Source organism: Scophthalmus maximus, chromosome 1 (genome assembly GCF_022379125.1).
Source record: "Scophthalmus maximus strain ysfricsl-2021 chromosome 1, ASM2237912v1, whole genome shotgun sequence".
Classification (NCBI taxonomy): domain Eukaryota; kingdom Metazoa; phylum Chordata; class Actinopteri; order Pleuronectiformes; family Scophthalmidae; genus Scophthalmus; species Scophthalmus maximus.
In genome coordinates, this window is record NC_061515.1 from 14,494,936 (window position 1) to 14,511,544 (window position 16,609).

Sequence of the window (16,609 nt, forward strand, 5' to 3'; positions counted from 1 at the left end):
TCAAACACCTTCTTTGAAGTACCACTCTAATATCACCGCAGAAAGGTGTCAAGGGAGTGGGGAAGTGAGTGTTCAGAGAGAGCGCTGTATGACTGACAAGTCATATGGGATGTCTTCACAACCCTCATTTAGACACCACCACTTCTGTATGGAGTGTTTTTTTGTTTTGTTACACACAGACACACTGTGTTATACAGAAACTGTATTATTACTGTATAATTGTATTCACGCCCTCCTAAGCCAATTTGCACTGTGACAAAGCTTTTGTCTAATTTGAAATGAACTTCAAATGGCTTTTTTTAATGTGTATTCAGTCGTGCTGCAGTAAAAATGGTCACATGTCGGACCGACGTGCACTGGAGCAGCGCCTGTGGTTTACAGAGGCGAAGATCGGTGCCCAATCTGTCCCCCTGCTCTTTGTTCATGGCTTCCAGGAGTTGTCATTCCGCTGTGTCACTTTGTCACTCACTCAACCCGCCGCCACCACCACCACCTCCTCCTCCTCCTCCTCCTCCTCCTCCTCCTGTTCTTCATCCAATTTCAACCCTCCTTTCCTCAATCCATCATTATCCTCCTCCCCTGCATGGCCTCCACCTGTTCTGCCCTGCACACGCCATTCTCCGCTTCTTCTGTGTGTGTGTGTGTGTGTGTGTGTGTGTGTGTGTGTGTGTGTGTGTGTGTGTGTGTGTGTGTGTGTGTGTGTGTGTGTGTGTGTGTGTGTGTGTGTGTGTGTGTGTGTGTGTGTGTGTGTGTGTGTGTGTGTGTGTGTGTGTGTGAGTGAGACACACCTTTTCCCCCCTGGCCTACCTTGTGATTTGTGGCGATCCTTTGACAGACCCTCACTGTTCAAGGACAACGCGAGGGGCAACGTGGCTGAGACGTTGTTGTGGTGTGCCTGTGGGAATGGGGACAGGAGCAGCTTTGAGGGAAGAGAAGGAAATGTCAGTGTAGCTGGGAGCTCAGCATATACACACACAAACACACACCCAGACATAAACTTGACTGTACTGACACCTCAATGCTTTTACACACTTGACTGAATACCGTTCAGACCAGCACCACTGACATCATCCAACCCCTACTTTCTCTCTGTTCCTCTTCCCCCTTGTTTCCATTTTTCCTTGACATTACCCTTCCCTGCTTCTCCTTTTTATGCTGTCTCTATTTTTCTCCTTGCCCTCTCTTCATGTCTCACACTGTTCTCTTTTATTCCCCTTTTTCAACCATATTCCTTTTCTTCCCCTTTCTCCCTCCCCACCTCTCCTCCCTCCTACAGAGCCCTCAGAGAACCCATCCAATGCCGGCGTGGTGGCGGGAGCTGTGATTGGCTCCCTGCTGGCCCTCCTTTTGGTCGCTGCTCTCATTGCCGTGCTCGTGACCCGTAGCCGCAGGCAACAGCAAGGTTACCGCGCCAATGGCGGCAGTGACATGAAGACGCGCATATTTGGCGGTGGCAAGAAGGCCAGCAAGAATGGCACAAGTGGAGGTGCAGGGAGCGGCGGAGTCGGAGGCGGTAACAACAACGGGCCCATCTATGTTTACAACGAAAGCTCATCCCACCACGGCCTCGGAGAGAAAAACAACCACCACCAGCCGCTCACCATGGGAAGTCGGCCTGACGTTGTCACCACTGCACCCAGCGCCCAAGACATCCTGTTAAGCAGCGAATTAGACGACGCAGAGAGGAGGAAGTTCGATGAGCTGGAGGAGGACGAGCGGTATGACCACTTCACTGGAGGCGCCCCCATCCTTCAGCTTCGCCCACACAATGACCAGGAGGATATGATTGGAGATTACCTGGATGATGACATGGAGTCCCAGCGTGATGGCTCCGTCATCTCACGGACTGCAGTTTATGTATAGAGGAGGAGAAGATGGAAAGAGGAGGAAAAAAAAGAGAATTGGAGGATCCCTCCCGAGGATTTTGTGGTTTCAGGATACCTGCTAGAAAAGAGAAGATGATACCATTTTATTTTTGACAATTTGATTTTAAATATAGCCTATTATTAAACACAGTGCAGCCCCAAAACTGACTGAATGAACATAAGGGTGTGGTGGGATATTGTGAAAGGAGTTTTTTTTGGTCCCTAAGATCTGAAAATCAAACAGAAAAGAAACGACCTGTCTCCCACCACTTCTGCTCATGCTATCACTTATCACTGGGACCTTGACAAGAACTCTTGACAGACCAAAAGAGGAAAACTATGTAATGTAGGAGGAAGATAATAGAATCATGATACAAGCTTGGCTGTAGAGGAGGCATCGCACATGCATATTCACTCTTATCTTCACCAAAACCTTAGAAGGGGCTGTCAGGAAGTTCCGTTTTGTTTCCTCCTGTGGGAAACCTTTTGTTTTGGTAATGCGTTGTGCTGTGACAGCTGGTGGGTAGTTACTACCTAGTGATGGGTTGGGGGGAGAAACATCCAAAGGTATAGACAGTAACCATCAGGTGATTTAGAGAAGAGAAAGATGTATTTTTCTCACGTCTGCTGACTCCTCTCCACTCTCTCTGCCTTCTTCGCAAAACACCTCAACTATCAGTCACAGTAGACACTTGAATTTACGAAATTTGAAAAGACTATTTGGTCCGTATTTGCTGCAGAAAATGCAAGAGTAGCCGAGTTTAACAAAGTTTGCAGAGTTTGAAGCATGTTCTTAATGAGGAGGTCGCATGCAAACTTTTGTTCCTCGCCTGGAGGTAAGACACGGTAAACAGGAACTGAGGGAATGAGATGTAGCCAATGTGACAGGGTCAAGGGAGGAGGAGAGGAATGCAGGAGACAGGAGGACTGGAGAGGAGCATGTCTTTTCTTCTCTCTTCCTCCTCATCCCCGTCTCTTCAGAGCACTCCTGACAGGAGGAGCCTGATTGGTAATGAGCCGTGAAGTCACTCGCTTAGCCGGGGCCAACAGATTGCCATCGTTTATGACGTGGCGATTTCTCCCCCCGCCCACCGCCATCTCTCTATCGTCCCTCCATCTCTCCCTCTCCCCCTACTCATCCCCCCCTCCCAGTGTTTATGGGGAGTTTATGATTTATCCAGGGCGGTGTCGAGGTCAGGGCCACGGAGACCAGGGGAGTATTTCACTGCTCCTGATGTGTCAAACGCCCCACTTACTCTATTCCTGGCCAGCCTGCCCTGACATGCCAGGACTGGCTAATCCACCTGGAGTGGCCCCCACTTCTCCATGCAGACTCGACCACCTCCTCCCATACAGTACTCGAGTAAATGGACAGTTGTAACAGAACCCCGACTCCGATGTGTGGCCGCGCTAGGTTAGATCGATTTTCAATGAGATCACGTAATATTCCTTTCCATTTTAGGATGTTGTTAAATGCTGCGAATTGATTGGGAAACATAAAAGGTTGCATCCACGGCAAAGCTATGGGAGTCATATTGACTAATGAGCAACAAGCAGTAACACAGCCCTTTATGATGCAGCTTCAGGGCTGATTGTCCCCTGACTGTTAATTTATCCTTCTAACAAGCCACCTGAGGCCGACTTAAAGAAATATATTGTTCCATGCTGTACACCGCTGTCTTTGAGGCATGTGTCACTGTATTTACGCAGCCACTGGATGACTGTGCTGGACAATCTTGGAGAGAATCTCTTTTGTAGCTTCTCCAATCATGCTTTTCCCAGACTTCTAATCAACTCCCCCTTGACTCACCGGGAATCTGGGGAGCGTGGTCTAGAGATGACTGTGCTGACCTCTTGGAAGGCCCAGCGAAGATCTGGGTTGCAGTCCGCTGCAGGTCGTGAGGTCAAATGCAGGGTGACCCATTGCCAAGGGCAAGGATGACTGCACTTACCCGCTTTTCTTATCATGGCAGTTTTTACCCTTGAACTTTAGATGTGAGACACACTCACATAAAAGTGTGTGTGTGTGTAGAGTTTTTCTGTCAGGACAATGTTTGCCATTGTGATGGCTGTTAACCTTTTCGAGAGGTGGAGGGAGAATAGGAGAGCGACACAGGAGGCAGATGACAAAAATAGAGGCAGTGTTTAGTGTTTGACCAACGTCTGGCATATTGTAAGCCGGTGTGTTCAATAGCATTATTGTCTATTGGCCTTAGTTCATATATAAATGCAACTCCTGTCAAACTGGGGTACCGTCAATTTTACCGAACGCAGCTGATTTGTCACAACCACTCTAAATAAAAAGCATTACTTATTTTTGCACTTGTGTGTCACGACTACAAAGAGTGTAATGAGTGTCATACTAGCTTCGTGGGGTAAAAAAAAAAAAAAAAGCGACAAGGGACAAAACTACTGTATGTACATTTTGGTGTCAGGTATCTGTGTACAATATATGTAAGCATTTTTATTTTTCTCGTGAAAATGTGGATATTTATGAAAATGTAAATATCAGATCAGTGGAGCAAGTTTTGTGGAAGTGGAGATGAAGGAGCTCTGGGTTGAACTTAACCCTCGAGTCCCAATGTCTGAGGGCATTCAGAATGTAATTTCTAATCTCAGTAGTTTGGGTGTTTCAACATACTAAACTGACTGAGCTTAGTCTACCTAAAGCCTACAAGTTTAAAATTATATATGCTTGTATAATTTTTGGTTCCAGTTGGCATTGCCTGCATTTCTACATAATAAGCACAGTGTTTTTTAGGTTTTTTTTGAGCTCAATTGGCTTCTCCTTCTCTGTGACAGCTGCTCTGCACAATGCAAAAAGACACACAATACTCATAATTTATCAGGTTGACCATAACCACGCAAGAGATTGTCTGTTTGTTTGCTCTGTGTGTGTATATAGGTGTCAGTGTGTATTGCCGTGATGCTCTGGGGCTTTGGGACAGTTCTCTCTGCCATTGGGGCTATAACCTGAGTAGCCACCTTTTGTCACCATGGAGAGCTGGCAAACTGGACATATTGTGCATTTCGAAGACACACACACACACACACACACACACACACACACACACACACACACACACACACACTGTACATATACATACACAGAATGCAGAGAAACATTCGCCCACACACAAACACCCCTCAGTCACTCTCATTATGCTCACTCCCACAGCCAAACTGTGCAGAAGACACCTCGTACCTGACAACTCTGCCATCTCCTGACACAAGCCCACACAAATATGCTTGCATAGCTGCACACACACACACGCGGAAACTTTTCTCTCCTTGCTCAGTGGCTCCGTCAGGACAAATAACGTGTCCTGTTAGAGTGCAAAGAGTCGCAGCATGATGTGTCCCCTGCTCCACTGCTTTCCATCCCCCAAATTATCCAACCGGTTCCCAAATCAATGACCACTTTGAACAAAGACAACTGCACATTCAGGGACGCACAACTCTCACCTAGTGTCAGAGAAACTGACTTTTTAGGGAACCGTTTGTCCGTCCCACTTTTGTTCTACACCCAAGATATAGCGCCTTTGTGCCGACCTCCTCCTCCCCCCTGCAGGATGCCTTTGAATGCTTTCAGACCGCCACATCTTCCTACTCGTCTCCCGTTTTAGTGTTTTCGACTTTTCTCACCGCCACCTGCAACACCTCCACCACCTCCACAGACGCACCCTCTTGCCACGACTTCTGCTCCCAAAGTAAGGCTTGTCAGACAAAATGCCTTTAAAGAAATCCTGGTTTCGGTCTAGCACGAAGGCTAGATAGTCAAAATGCCCAACATTTTTCTTTTCCACATACTGTTGCTATTTCTTTCGCTCCACACATCTGATGACTAATCAAAGCCTTAACATCTCCCATCTCACTCATGAAGGAAAAAAAACAACCTATCTGTGTACATAGTATAAATATATAAATATGTACTAGAGGAAAAATTACTAATTTATGGTGTCACGTTTGTGTATTTCTCAGTGACAGCAAGCATGAAGAATTTATTTTCTCCTATTACAGTTTCACCTCTTTTCTGTTATTTTGCAGTGCTTTATAATTTATGTCTTCTGAGTGCTTTATTCATGACTGCTGCGCTGTGATTGCTGCCAAAACTGGCAAATGTGCTTCTTCTATACAAATGAACTGTACACACATCTACACAGTCTTGCCCCAAAATGTGCTTTTTATTATGTAGTGTAAAAGTTGTTTTATTTTCTTCTTTTTGTATTTTTTAATTTCAAATCTATTTTGTTCTTTAAAAAAGACAGAATTTCAAATTGTTGTCACTATTTTGTGTCAAGTCTTTCTATATTTTTTCGTATTTGGTTGCTATTAAAGATTTCTGGATTTTTGAAATGTCCCAGTGTTGCAGCGTGTGGTATCTGTCTCTCCTCGTCTTCCCTCTGTCTCTTTAACACTTCAGGTTATCTTGGATGATTGAGGAGCCAGATTGAACTGGAGCAGCAGTCATTGATTCTCACTGATTAGATTTATAGATTAATTGATTGGGATATGAAGTGGCCTCTCCGTCTCTTGTCACCCATCATTCTCACTCCAGACACAGAAGCCCGCTCTTTTTCTTTACTCTCATTTCCTGGTCTGGCAGTTTGTCTTTAAGTTTTGATAAATCTGTGCGTGTTTGTGTAAACAGAAGTGTGATAACGGGCTTATGGGAAGCTGAGCACAGAAATAGGAGAAGTCATTTTGTGCATTACAATTGTGCTGTACTTTTGCTCCACCTCCTCCCAGGATCTCTGATTTGTATATGTATCCTGGTTGGCTGAAATAAATTTGCTGCCTTGGTAACAGGTGTATGTACACTGCTGTAGTTGTTTAAAGGGCACATATTTCAGTTTTTTCACCTGAGTATGCAGATAATGAAGAGCACTTGCACTCTTATTTCAAGATGCATAAATATAATCATTATATTCACTGGGGCCTGAAAATACTCTACACAGACGCAGTGAGGAGAGTATCGAGTCGAGGAATGTTGTACCGTAGCTTCGATGGTTTTCCTGCAGGGAGGCAGTTTGTGTTTCCAGTTGGGGAATGTGCAGGCCAAGCTGAAACTCGGTGAATGGAGCTCCTCTCAAAGGCTGCATTGTTTGAACTGCGACGAAACCAAACGGGTTTGGTCAATTTTTAACAAAAGGGCATGTAGGTTGTTTGTGTGTGGTCAGGCGTGTATGTGCACCTGCCGTGTTTGGTTTACATACAAAAACACCCCACTGTACCATTCAGTCCAGTTCTGCTGTCTCCTCACAACGGTGACAGTCGGTCTATGGCAGTGTGTCCTCGATGAGGCCATCGTGTATGTGCGTGTGTGTCATCCTGGCTCCTTGTCACAGTTAATTTTTGTTGCAAGCTTCTTCTGTCAATGCACAGCTATTTACTGTGAGTCCAGCCCACCATCTGGCCTCTCTAATTGCTTTGGATTTGAGGCTGGTGAGATGGAGAGCACTTACACACAGAGACACACGCCGACTCCTTTGACTCCACTGACTCAAGCACAGCAGAAATGCTTTTAGGCTGCAGATGGGAGTTAAAGCGTGTGCACACTGCGGGACTTTTGTCTGCATTTTTCACAGAAAAAGGTACGGTATGCGCCGCACGTGAAAGTAGGGACCCCGTGACGCGGAACCTGGCCCATATGAACACCGAGCGAACAATAACCTGGATCTGAAGCCAAAGTGACAGCAGCTACGCCAAGCACTACCGCTGCGTTGAACATTAGCTTACAGTGATGAGACATGGTGCAGTGCCCCTGGGCCATCCAGCTAGCTGGTAGTGGCCCTGTTTATTCCAAGTTGTGTGTGCGTGTGTGCCTGGCCGTATTTGACAGAGTGAGCATGTGAGTGTGTTCTTTGGTCATGCAGTGTGCTAAAGAAGTATGGTCATGTGTTTAGGTACCCACTGCGAGCCTTACTGGGTTGCAGACAGATTTGATCTCCATAGAATGTTTTGTTTGTAGTGGAAGTGTGTGTGTGTGTGTGTGTGTGTGTGTGTGTGTGTGTGTGTGTGTGTGTGTGTGTGTGTGTGTGTGTGTGTGTGTGTGTGTGTGTGTGTGTGTGTGTGTGTGTGTGTGTGTGTGTGTGTGTGTGTGTGTGTGTGTGTGTGATTTCACACATACATGTCTGCATAGCTGTATATTGAACTTCAGCTCCAGCAGCTATGCTGTGGCAGTGTTGATTAAACATCGGAGTGTGTCTGTGGGGGTGGGTGCGTCGGTGGGTGTGGGGAGATTAGAGGGACCCTCTCTATGCTGATAACTGCGAACACAGTGCTCCTCATTTAACCTCTCACCCTCTGGCTCCAGACCTGACTAATAAATCCCAGAGTGAGTGATGAATGGCCAGGCCGGTTGCATGGATGTCTGAGTGATAGATGTAGTGACCTGGGCGTTCACTGGGATTAAAGCCAGTGTCCGCCTCCGACCCCAATTATGCAAGTAGATTCCTGCATATTTTTTATTGGCTTTAAAGCACCTAGCGTTTCTCTCTCTTGCCTGTAGTGAATCATCAAACCTCCGACTGTGCGTGTCTTACAGTCACTGGAATATTTGTATCTTCTAACAGAGCTCGTGACAGCTAAGCACGGAGACACGGCAATTAAGGAGGTTTTATGGCGAAAAAATGGATCGCACTGGCCAAGTCAGTCCATCCGAACTCCATCCAAGCACTGTTCATTTGCTGTAGACTAGACTGAAGGAGAAAAGGTAAGATAGTAAGACAAGGAAGATGGCTGCAGCATGAATGACCATGCAATGTACATAACTGTACATAATGTCAATTCAACAGTTGTTGATGCATGTCAGTCGAAACCAAATGTGCACCACGTGAAGCTGCTAAAAGAAAACTTAAAGGATCACAGAAATCCATTGGAATCGTCTTCCATGGACCATGAATCTCATCACACTACCTGCAGTGTATATATATATATATAGAGCTCACTTTCACACTTCCTTGTTTCATTTAAATTGAATCTGAATAAGTACATTTTAAACAGCTTAATTTCACACTGTCTGAACCAGATTGTGACAAATTGGAGAGTTGGTGTGTATGAGACCAATTTTGTTTTCTGACCATGGCGGATTGGGAAGATTCTTCTCAGTGACACATGTTGTCATTCAGTGGTTGTTGTTTTTTTGTTTTTGTTTTTGTAAAGGATTGTGAGAGTACCCGTTCTAATCTACTTTCTTGCCTCAGTTTGGTTACTTTTATCGATTTTGTTTTGGGTGAATTCTGGGAAGGCTGTTTCAGGCAACACTCATCCACTATTGACTCTTTCCACTATTGGAAATATGCACTGATTCATGTCTATTCAATTCAGATTAGATGCACCTTAATGTAAACAAAGAGCGTAATGAGCTCAATTTCAACAAAAGTGTTGCAAGGTGCAACATTCCTGTCAAAGCAATGAACCAAATTTTTCAACAAAAGAGTTTTGAAGAATACCTGAATCATAATGGTATTAACTCTAAGGGAGTGTTGTTTCATGTCGAGCAAGGTGAAAGCAGAGCTTAGATGAAGTAACATCGTAAATAATCACAGGAAATTGGAAATCATATCATCCCTCTTCTACTTGCGGTAAACAATAACATCCGATCTTCTGGCTTCTGGTCTTTCAGTTTGTTGAGATGTGTGTCTGCTGCACACACATGCACTCATAGATACACACCCAGGGAAGTGGATGCTCCTGTTTCCCCTGGAGGCCAGGGGGCGTTTAGTTTTCCTGTCCCGTGCTGACAGGACCGGGGGTAACAGGGTCATTGCAGTGCATTGCTGGGCGGACGAGGCCCATCTCTCCCTGGGGTAGCACATGCCTGGTCAACTGCCGGGAGGGGCAGAGCAGGGCAGGGAGAGAGCCATAGAGCGAGGGCGGTGCTATACGGAGGGAACAGAGGGTGTGATGGTGTGTGGCGAGTGAAGAGGAGGTGCTGGGCTGACATCTGAGGCCTCGTGCATTGGCAGAAGCTGCACAGAGCTAGCTGCTGTATGAATTTCACAGTGACTAATGGAAGATTGAATAAACAGGGAAAAAGATGAGAGGAGGAGTTCGGGAGGACGGAGGGCGCAAAAGGGCGAAAAGAAGAACAGAGAAGAGGGAGGGGAAGCATGATTAAAAGATGGAGTGGAGACGGCTGAGTGAAGGGAGGAGGATGATGAGGACTGAGTCATTGCAGCTGTGTTGATTTAGCTTCTCACTGATCACACATTCTGTGTACGTGCGTGTGTATGTGTGTGTGTGTGTGTGTGTCTGTCTGTCTGTCTGAGGGAAAGTAGCTTTGACATCTTCAGAAAGCTGCTGACCCCGACACATCTGCACAAACACCAACCTCGACCAGATGGAAGATGCAGCCAGAGTACATGCATGTTTGTGAGTTAAATAAGCCCCAAAGGTCTTACCTGTGGTGACTTACCTGGAACAAATCCTGGAACAAATCCTGTTCTTGAAAATGAAAAACAAAGAACATTATGTGAATGCATCACGACCACCAGGGAGTATAGCGTTGAGCTGTGTGTGTGTGTGTGTGTGTGTGTGTGTGTGTGTGTGTGTGTGTGTGTGTGTGTGTGTGTGTGTGTGTGTGTGTGTGTGTGTGTGTGTGTGTGTGTGTGTGTGTGTGTGTGTGTGTGTGTGTGTGTGTGTGTGTGTGTGTGTGTGTGTGTGAGAAAGAGATTTATATCAGGGAAAGAATGGTTTGTTGCTGCTCCTAAGAATAGATTCTGTGACGGAAATGATTTTGATGCTGTATGCAAGCCTCTGTATGTGTGTGTGCGCGAGCGCGTCTGTCTCATTTTGTGTATATTTGCCCTGGAGTGCATTGCAGATCAAATGCACTTGCTGTTTAATTCACCGTCTCAACAGGCAGCTCTTACAAAGTACATGCGCACACTGGCACATGCACGCCTGCATACTCTCAGATCTGAACATACAGAATGAGAGATGAATATGATGATTAAAAAAAACCCCAAAAAATGTCTGCAAATATTTGGTGTAAGGGACTCGGGGTTGTCTTCTGGGGACTACCAAGTCGAGTAAATGGTGGATGATTGTGTTCATGTTCATTTGTGCATATAACTGCTGTGCAGATGTTTGCCTGTCTGACAGTATGGAATATGCATGCAAATGGAGGCTCTTTCTTCTCGTGTGTGGGAGTCAACCAGAAAAGTTTTCTGTTTGCTGTTGAATAACTCATATTTTTTTACTGTTGGATGTATTTTTTCATCCTCAACATGTTTTGAAATTTGCATTAGCACTGAATTACATCAATGCTATCATTAAATGAGTTTGGGTAGCCTTTTCCACCATGTACGTATCATGATACTTATGACAACCATGTCTGATGTTATGTATCGCTGCGTGAGACATGAAGGCGAAATTGCATATTGTTTAATCAGACTGACCTTCCACTGTTATGCATTGCATCGGAGAAGGATTAATTATAAATATCAGTAAAATTTAAAAATAAGAAAGCAAATCATTCATCATGATGGAAATTCCTCTGCCAACAATGGAGAATACACTTAGTCAGATTAATGTATAATTTATACACTAGAGATGACAGCTACTATGGGAGTAGCTATAGAAGCAACATATCTAACACTACATTATTGTATATAGCATTGCACTACTTATATAACTATATGATAGTACTACTATAGTATTGTTGTCTTTTTATTTTATATCAAACGATATATCATGGTATATTCCATTTTTTAATATTTAATAGAATTCTAGTATCACCCTATAGTGTGTAAATACTTGTGTTCACCCAGCTCTACATGTTTCCTGTAGTGTGCTGGTACACACAGTGTGGAGAAGTGATGGAGCAGACTGCACTCTGAGCCGTCATCGGCAGTCCAGAATGATTTTATCTGCACTGGCCGGTTCCCTTGTCGAGTTTGAGTCTTCTCCGCTTTCTTTGTTTTACATGAAATTGCAGCCATAGTGCGGAGAGAACTGTCAGAACTTCATAATTGTGTGTGTGTGTGTGTGTGTGTGTGTGTGTGTGTGTGTGTGTGTGTGTGTGTGTGTGTGTGTGTGTGTGTGTGTGTGTGTGTGTGTGTGTGTGTGTGTGTGTGTGTGTGTGTGTGTGTGTGTGTGTGTGTGTGTGTGTGTGTGTTAGCGCCTCCTTTATATCCACAGACTGCCTCATCATCTTAGAATGTCTGCCATCTTTATCACGCGACATCTCTCTCCCTGTAATCACTTCTCCCCCGGCCCGTTCCTCTTCTCCGCTGCTCCTATCTTCTCATCGTCTGCTGTGGACCAAATGTTAGAGCATTGTACATCTGTTAAAGGACATTGTGTGTGTGTGTGTGTGTGTGTGTGTGTGTGTGTGTGTGTGTGTGTGTGTGTGTGTGTGTGTGTGTGTGTGTGTGTGTGTGTGTGTGTGTGTGTGTGTGTGTGTGTGTGTTTGTGTGTCGGCCCTGCATGTGTGGCTTTGAATTACTACAGCCAGCGCTGTGCAACCAGTCCCACGGTTTAAAATCCTCTCTAATCATTCCACTTCCTCTCTTCTCATTTCCAACACATCTCCAGTCTCTTGCTATTGAACCCAGGGGAGTCGTTTTCACACTGATTGATTGATTTAGCCCATTATTTTTTTTTATTATTGCTACTCGCACACAACATCAAACTACTCCAAGCTGTGAAGTCTTTGAAAGCCTCGGCTGTTGGACACTGTCCCTTACACTCATATGTGCATATTTACATGTGTTAGTTTTCCGTGTGCCTCTCTTCCAGGGTCCTCATTGAATTCAACAATGTCGCCTGTCACTCAACCCCTCAGCCTGAAAAATCATTGATAGCAGCCCCGACTCACTGTTGAGGTGCACCCCAGTGTATAATGTGAGAAAGAGTGCAGTGTTTAGAAAATATCTCGCCATTGCCATGCGAAGCACAGCGACGCTGCGCCATCCCCTGGCCCTTCAACTGTCAGCTTATAGGCCGGTGATGGAATGAAATATTCTCGATAGGACAAAAGGTCTTATCGTCGAGGAGGAAATTAAACGTTATTCAAATTTGGCTTTTGGCATCACAAGGGGCTCTACGTGAAATGTTTACAAACAGAGGCCGATTATTGCTCTCACAAATGTGGATGTGATCTTTGCCACCTCGACAGTAATAACTGCTTCATCCCACCCTCAGTGCTGTGGTCTGACCGTCCTGCCTTCAACAGGAGCAGTGGGCGGAAACATTAGTGGAGAATTATGCTCTCCTCTGTGTGCAGGAGCTGGAACTTCTCTGTTGTGCGCTTACAATAGGGTATAAACTGCAAAAATAGACAGTGCCGAGCACGCACAGGGTGCACGCATGCAGGGCCCGGAGTTTGATTAATTTATGTTCCAGTACATTTCCGTTTCCCTAAGTCATTACCCTCCCAAACGACCATCGTTCCCGGGAGCTTCAGACGAACACAACTCTCACAAACAAGTGCGTGCTTTGGTCCGTTCCTTAAGTTTCTGGTCTGTTTATCGTCGTGTGCTTGTGCAGTGGTTTACATTTTCTCTCCGGGAGTCTGTGTGTCATCATATCGCTCCCAGCTCCCTGTTATTTATCTGTGTATTACACTCACTGTCCAGGTACTGCTCGCAGGTCGTTTATCCTCCACAGGTCCCCACCATCCTGATATATGGAGCTGTTGGATTTCTGTATCACAACTCTGCCTCCAGAGCAAACATACTTGCATATTGCAGTGTCTAGTGCCTGGTCTGCCATGGTGTGTTTGTGGGTGTTTTAAAGGGCAAGTGTCTGCATTGACTTTAGCTTTTCCTGGCCATTTATCCTTTTTTAAGGCCCTTTACTCCGCTGTCCTCCTCTTAAAACCACTTTTACTCTAGTGCTTCAGGGTTTTCTGTCGCCCAATTGCTATTCATTAGTGTGGAAAGGTGGGAGAGGTAGAAAGGGATTGCGGCAGTGTGTGTTTAAATGTCGCTTCTGTAGTGTTTACTCTTGTATTCATACATAGAATTGCGACTAATGAGTACTTTCTTTTTAGAGTAATCTGCAGGCTATTTTTGATTCATCCTGTGGTCCATTAAGTGTCAGAAATCAGTGAAAAACACTATTTCCTCATTGTTTTTATTTCTGGGTAGAAGTTTATCACTCAAGATATTCAATTTAATATCACACAAGACAGAGTAAAATATTAAATCGTCACAGTTTAGAAAATTCTGCAAGGGGATGTTTGGGATATTTTGCTTGAAAAACCAAAACAGTTGTAGGGTTGGTTTAGTTTTTTTCCGGCCAATCAACGTATTGTTTCAGCTCTGTCAACAGGATGGGGGTGTGATGATTTCCTTTTTGTATAGGAAGACAAACACAATGATAGCGAATCTTGTATTTTAGACAGTAATAATAGTGAAAACAAATTGGATGGATTTGGCTTCAGGCAGTTGACTCTTGGTGTTTAGTTCATGTAGATAATGGACAAATGCAAATTTTTGTTGGCATTTTCATGAGTTTATATTCATTGTGTGTTGTTGTTAGCTCCCCCACCCCCTTTCCGGTGACGAGGCAACGTATTACTTGTCTTGGTGCAATGAGCCAGGCCCCGTATTAGGCAGGTTGAGCTTCAGGGGGAATTTTGTAACACTTGACCTGTTTCACTGAGTCATTTGTGTGGATGGAGAAAGAGAGGGAAAGAAGAGGAGGAAGGGAGAGAGCGAGGGAGGCGAGGGCAGTCGGTGGGGGTGGTGGGGGAGCAGAAGTGGTTAGGGGTGATGGGAGGGAAGAGTGACAATGAAAAGTGATCGAGAGAGAGAGAGAGAGTGAACAACAGCTGGGGGAGCCGGAGGGAGGAGAAATGAGACGACAATGCCGTCATATTTCTTCTTTTCTTTCTCCCCCAATCTCTCTCTCTCCATCTCTTTCTCTCACCCATCCCTCCGTCTCTGTCCTTCATTCGGCAGCCTCTCGGGCGGGCCTGGCTGAGTCGCCCCATTTCTCATTATTCACCCTTTCAACCTTAAAGGTCATGAGCACAAACTTAGCGCTTTTGAAAGCAAGAATATGAAACTAATTTATGTAACTGTTACTGCCTGTTGTTATCGCCGAAGCGTTTGTGTTTGGACACGCACAGTCCCTTCTTTGTGTGTGCTGTGCGTGTGTTTCTGAAAATACTTGATGCCCGCTCTCCACATACATATTAATGGGCGTAGTTTTTCATTTGGGGAGCTCAGCTGGTGGGCTCCTGCCCTGGAGGAAGAATTTAAGCCGTATATCTGCATCACTGGCAACTTATTCTCTCTCTCTCTCACTCTGTCCTCTTTACCCAGTCCTCGCATTCACTGTGTGTGTTTGTGTTGTTTTTCTATTCACCCTTAAGGTGTAATGATTTTATAAGAATTGTAAGGACAATAAAAGACTCATTAGAACATTTTAAAGGGTTTGTTCATCCCAATAACAAAAAGCATTCTGTCCCGTACCATTGTTTTGGTTTTAATTGTCTACGTTTTTGGAAGATTTCAATGTGTAACTATTTTCCCCTGGAAAAAAAAAATCCTTAGCATTCTTATCGAGATCAGGAAAAACACATGTCAATGCACGCAGAAAACGTCGCTATTAAAAGGCAATTGGATCGACCAGAGCACATCTGGAGATGGTAATCAGATCTCAGCCAGGTGTAAACGCAGTCCGTTCAAAATCCACCGAACCAGTGAGAAGGTCAACTTCACTTCTTCCTGCGAGCTTACGCAAGCCTGGCAAAAGCTACAAAAAGCAGCTGTACCTCTAAAGTATTCCCTCGAAAAAAAGGAATTAGAAATGAATAATTGCGCCCCTGCCTGACCAATATCCTTTTTGAGATCTGATCGCACAGAATGATTATTAATACCATGTGCAAATGCAATTGTGGATGACTTTGCATGTCAAACCAAAACTATTTTCTTGCCAAGATACCAGAAGCAAGAGGGGGGAAAATGTGTTTATTTCATCGTTTGTGTAAACCAAGCTTTTTAATACTTAATGCACTTAGTGCAGTCAAACTTTTAAACTCTCTGAACTTTGAAACTGTCGAAAAGGAGATCCCAAAATGTACCAAATCATTTTTTGCTATATATAACCTTTTTTTTCTCCAATTGATAGAATAAAGCTTCAGCTAATTGATGGAAGAAGGTGAAAGATAATATGCAGTATGTGATGATGAATAAGAGATTTCCTCCAGCCCTCTAGCTACTTTAGGGCGAATAAACTGGTAAAGCTGTGGCATTAAATAACGTTTTGTAGATCTGTGTGATATTGTTTCTCTTCTGTTGCCTCTTTTGCAAATGCATGTGTGTCGGGTAAACAGAAAAGCAAACACAGTCCTCTTGTCTCCTTCCCGTCTCCTTCAACTCTACTTTCATTACCCTCCTTGTCCCCCTTCTCTCTTGTCGCCTCCTCTGCCGCTCCTGCCACAGCTGCGTTACACCACGGTTTGTAGCCTTTCAGTTCTGGTGTGACGGCTGGCGTGGCGACTGCTGGCTGCGAGCGCGACCTCTGGTGTTTCGAGGCCCGACGTCCGTCGAAACGGAGCCTGGAGTTCGGTGACATTTCGCATTTTTCCCCCAAAAATTATGCCCCAGTGTTGACATTCAACCTTATGCATAAAGTACATGATATATGTGGCACTTCCTGTGGGCGTTGCAGCAGAGTCGGAGGCAAGGAGTATGTCACTGATCAGCCCCCCCCCCCCCCCCCCCCCCACACACACACACACACAGCTTCTATACTATAGCTACATACAAATTCTCGATAATAAA

The 16,609-nt window shown here is 44.9% G+C and overlaps 1 protein-coding gene across 3 annotated transcripts in view; it reads left to right on the forward strand.

Annotated features, from left to right (window-relative positions):
- The window catches only part of si:ch73-22o12.1 (nectin-2), a 74,521-nt gene that overhangs the window by 39,728 nt on the left and 18,184 nt on the right, over positions 1 to 16,609 (forward strand). The window contains exon 7 of one of the 3 annotated variants that reach the window (XM_035641994.2): positions 1,277 to 6,225. The exons of the other annotated variants lie outside the window; for them this stretch is intronic. Within the exon in view, the coding sequence (XP_035497887.1) occupies positions 1,277 to 1,863 (587 nt within the window). The 3' untranslated portion in view covers positions 1,864 to 6,225. Of the gene's footprint in view, positions 1 to 1,276; positions 6,226 to 16,609 lie in introns of those variants that run through there. 3 annotated transcript variants of the gene reach the window in all.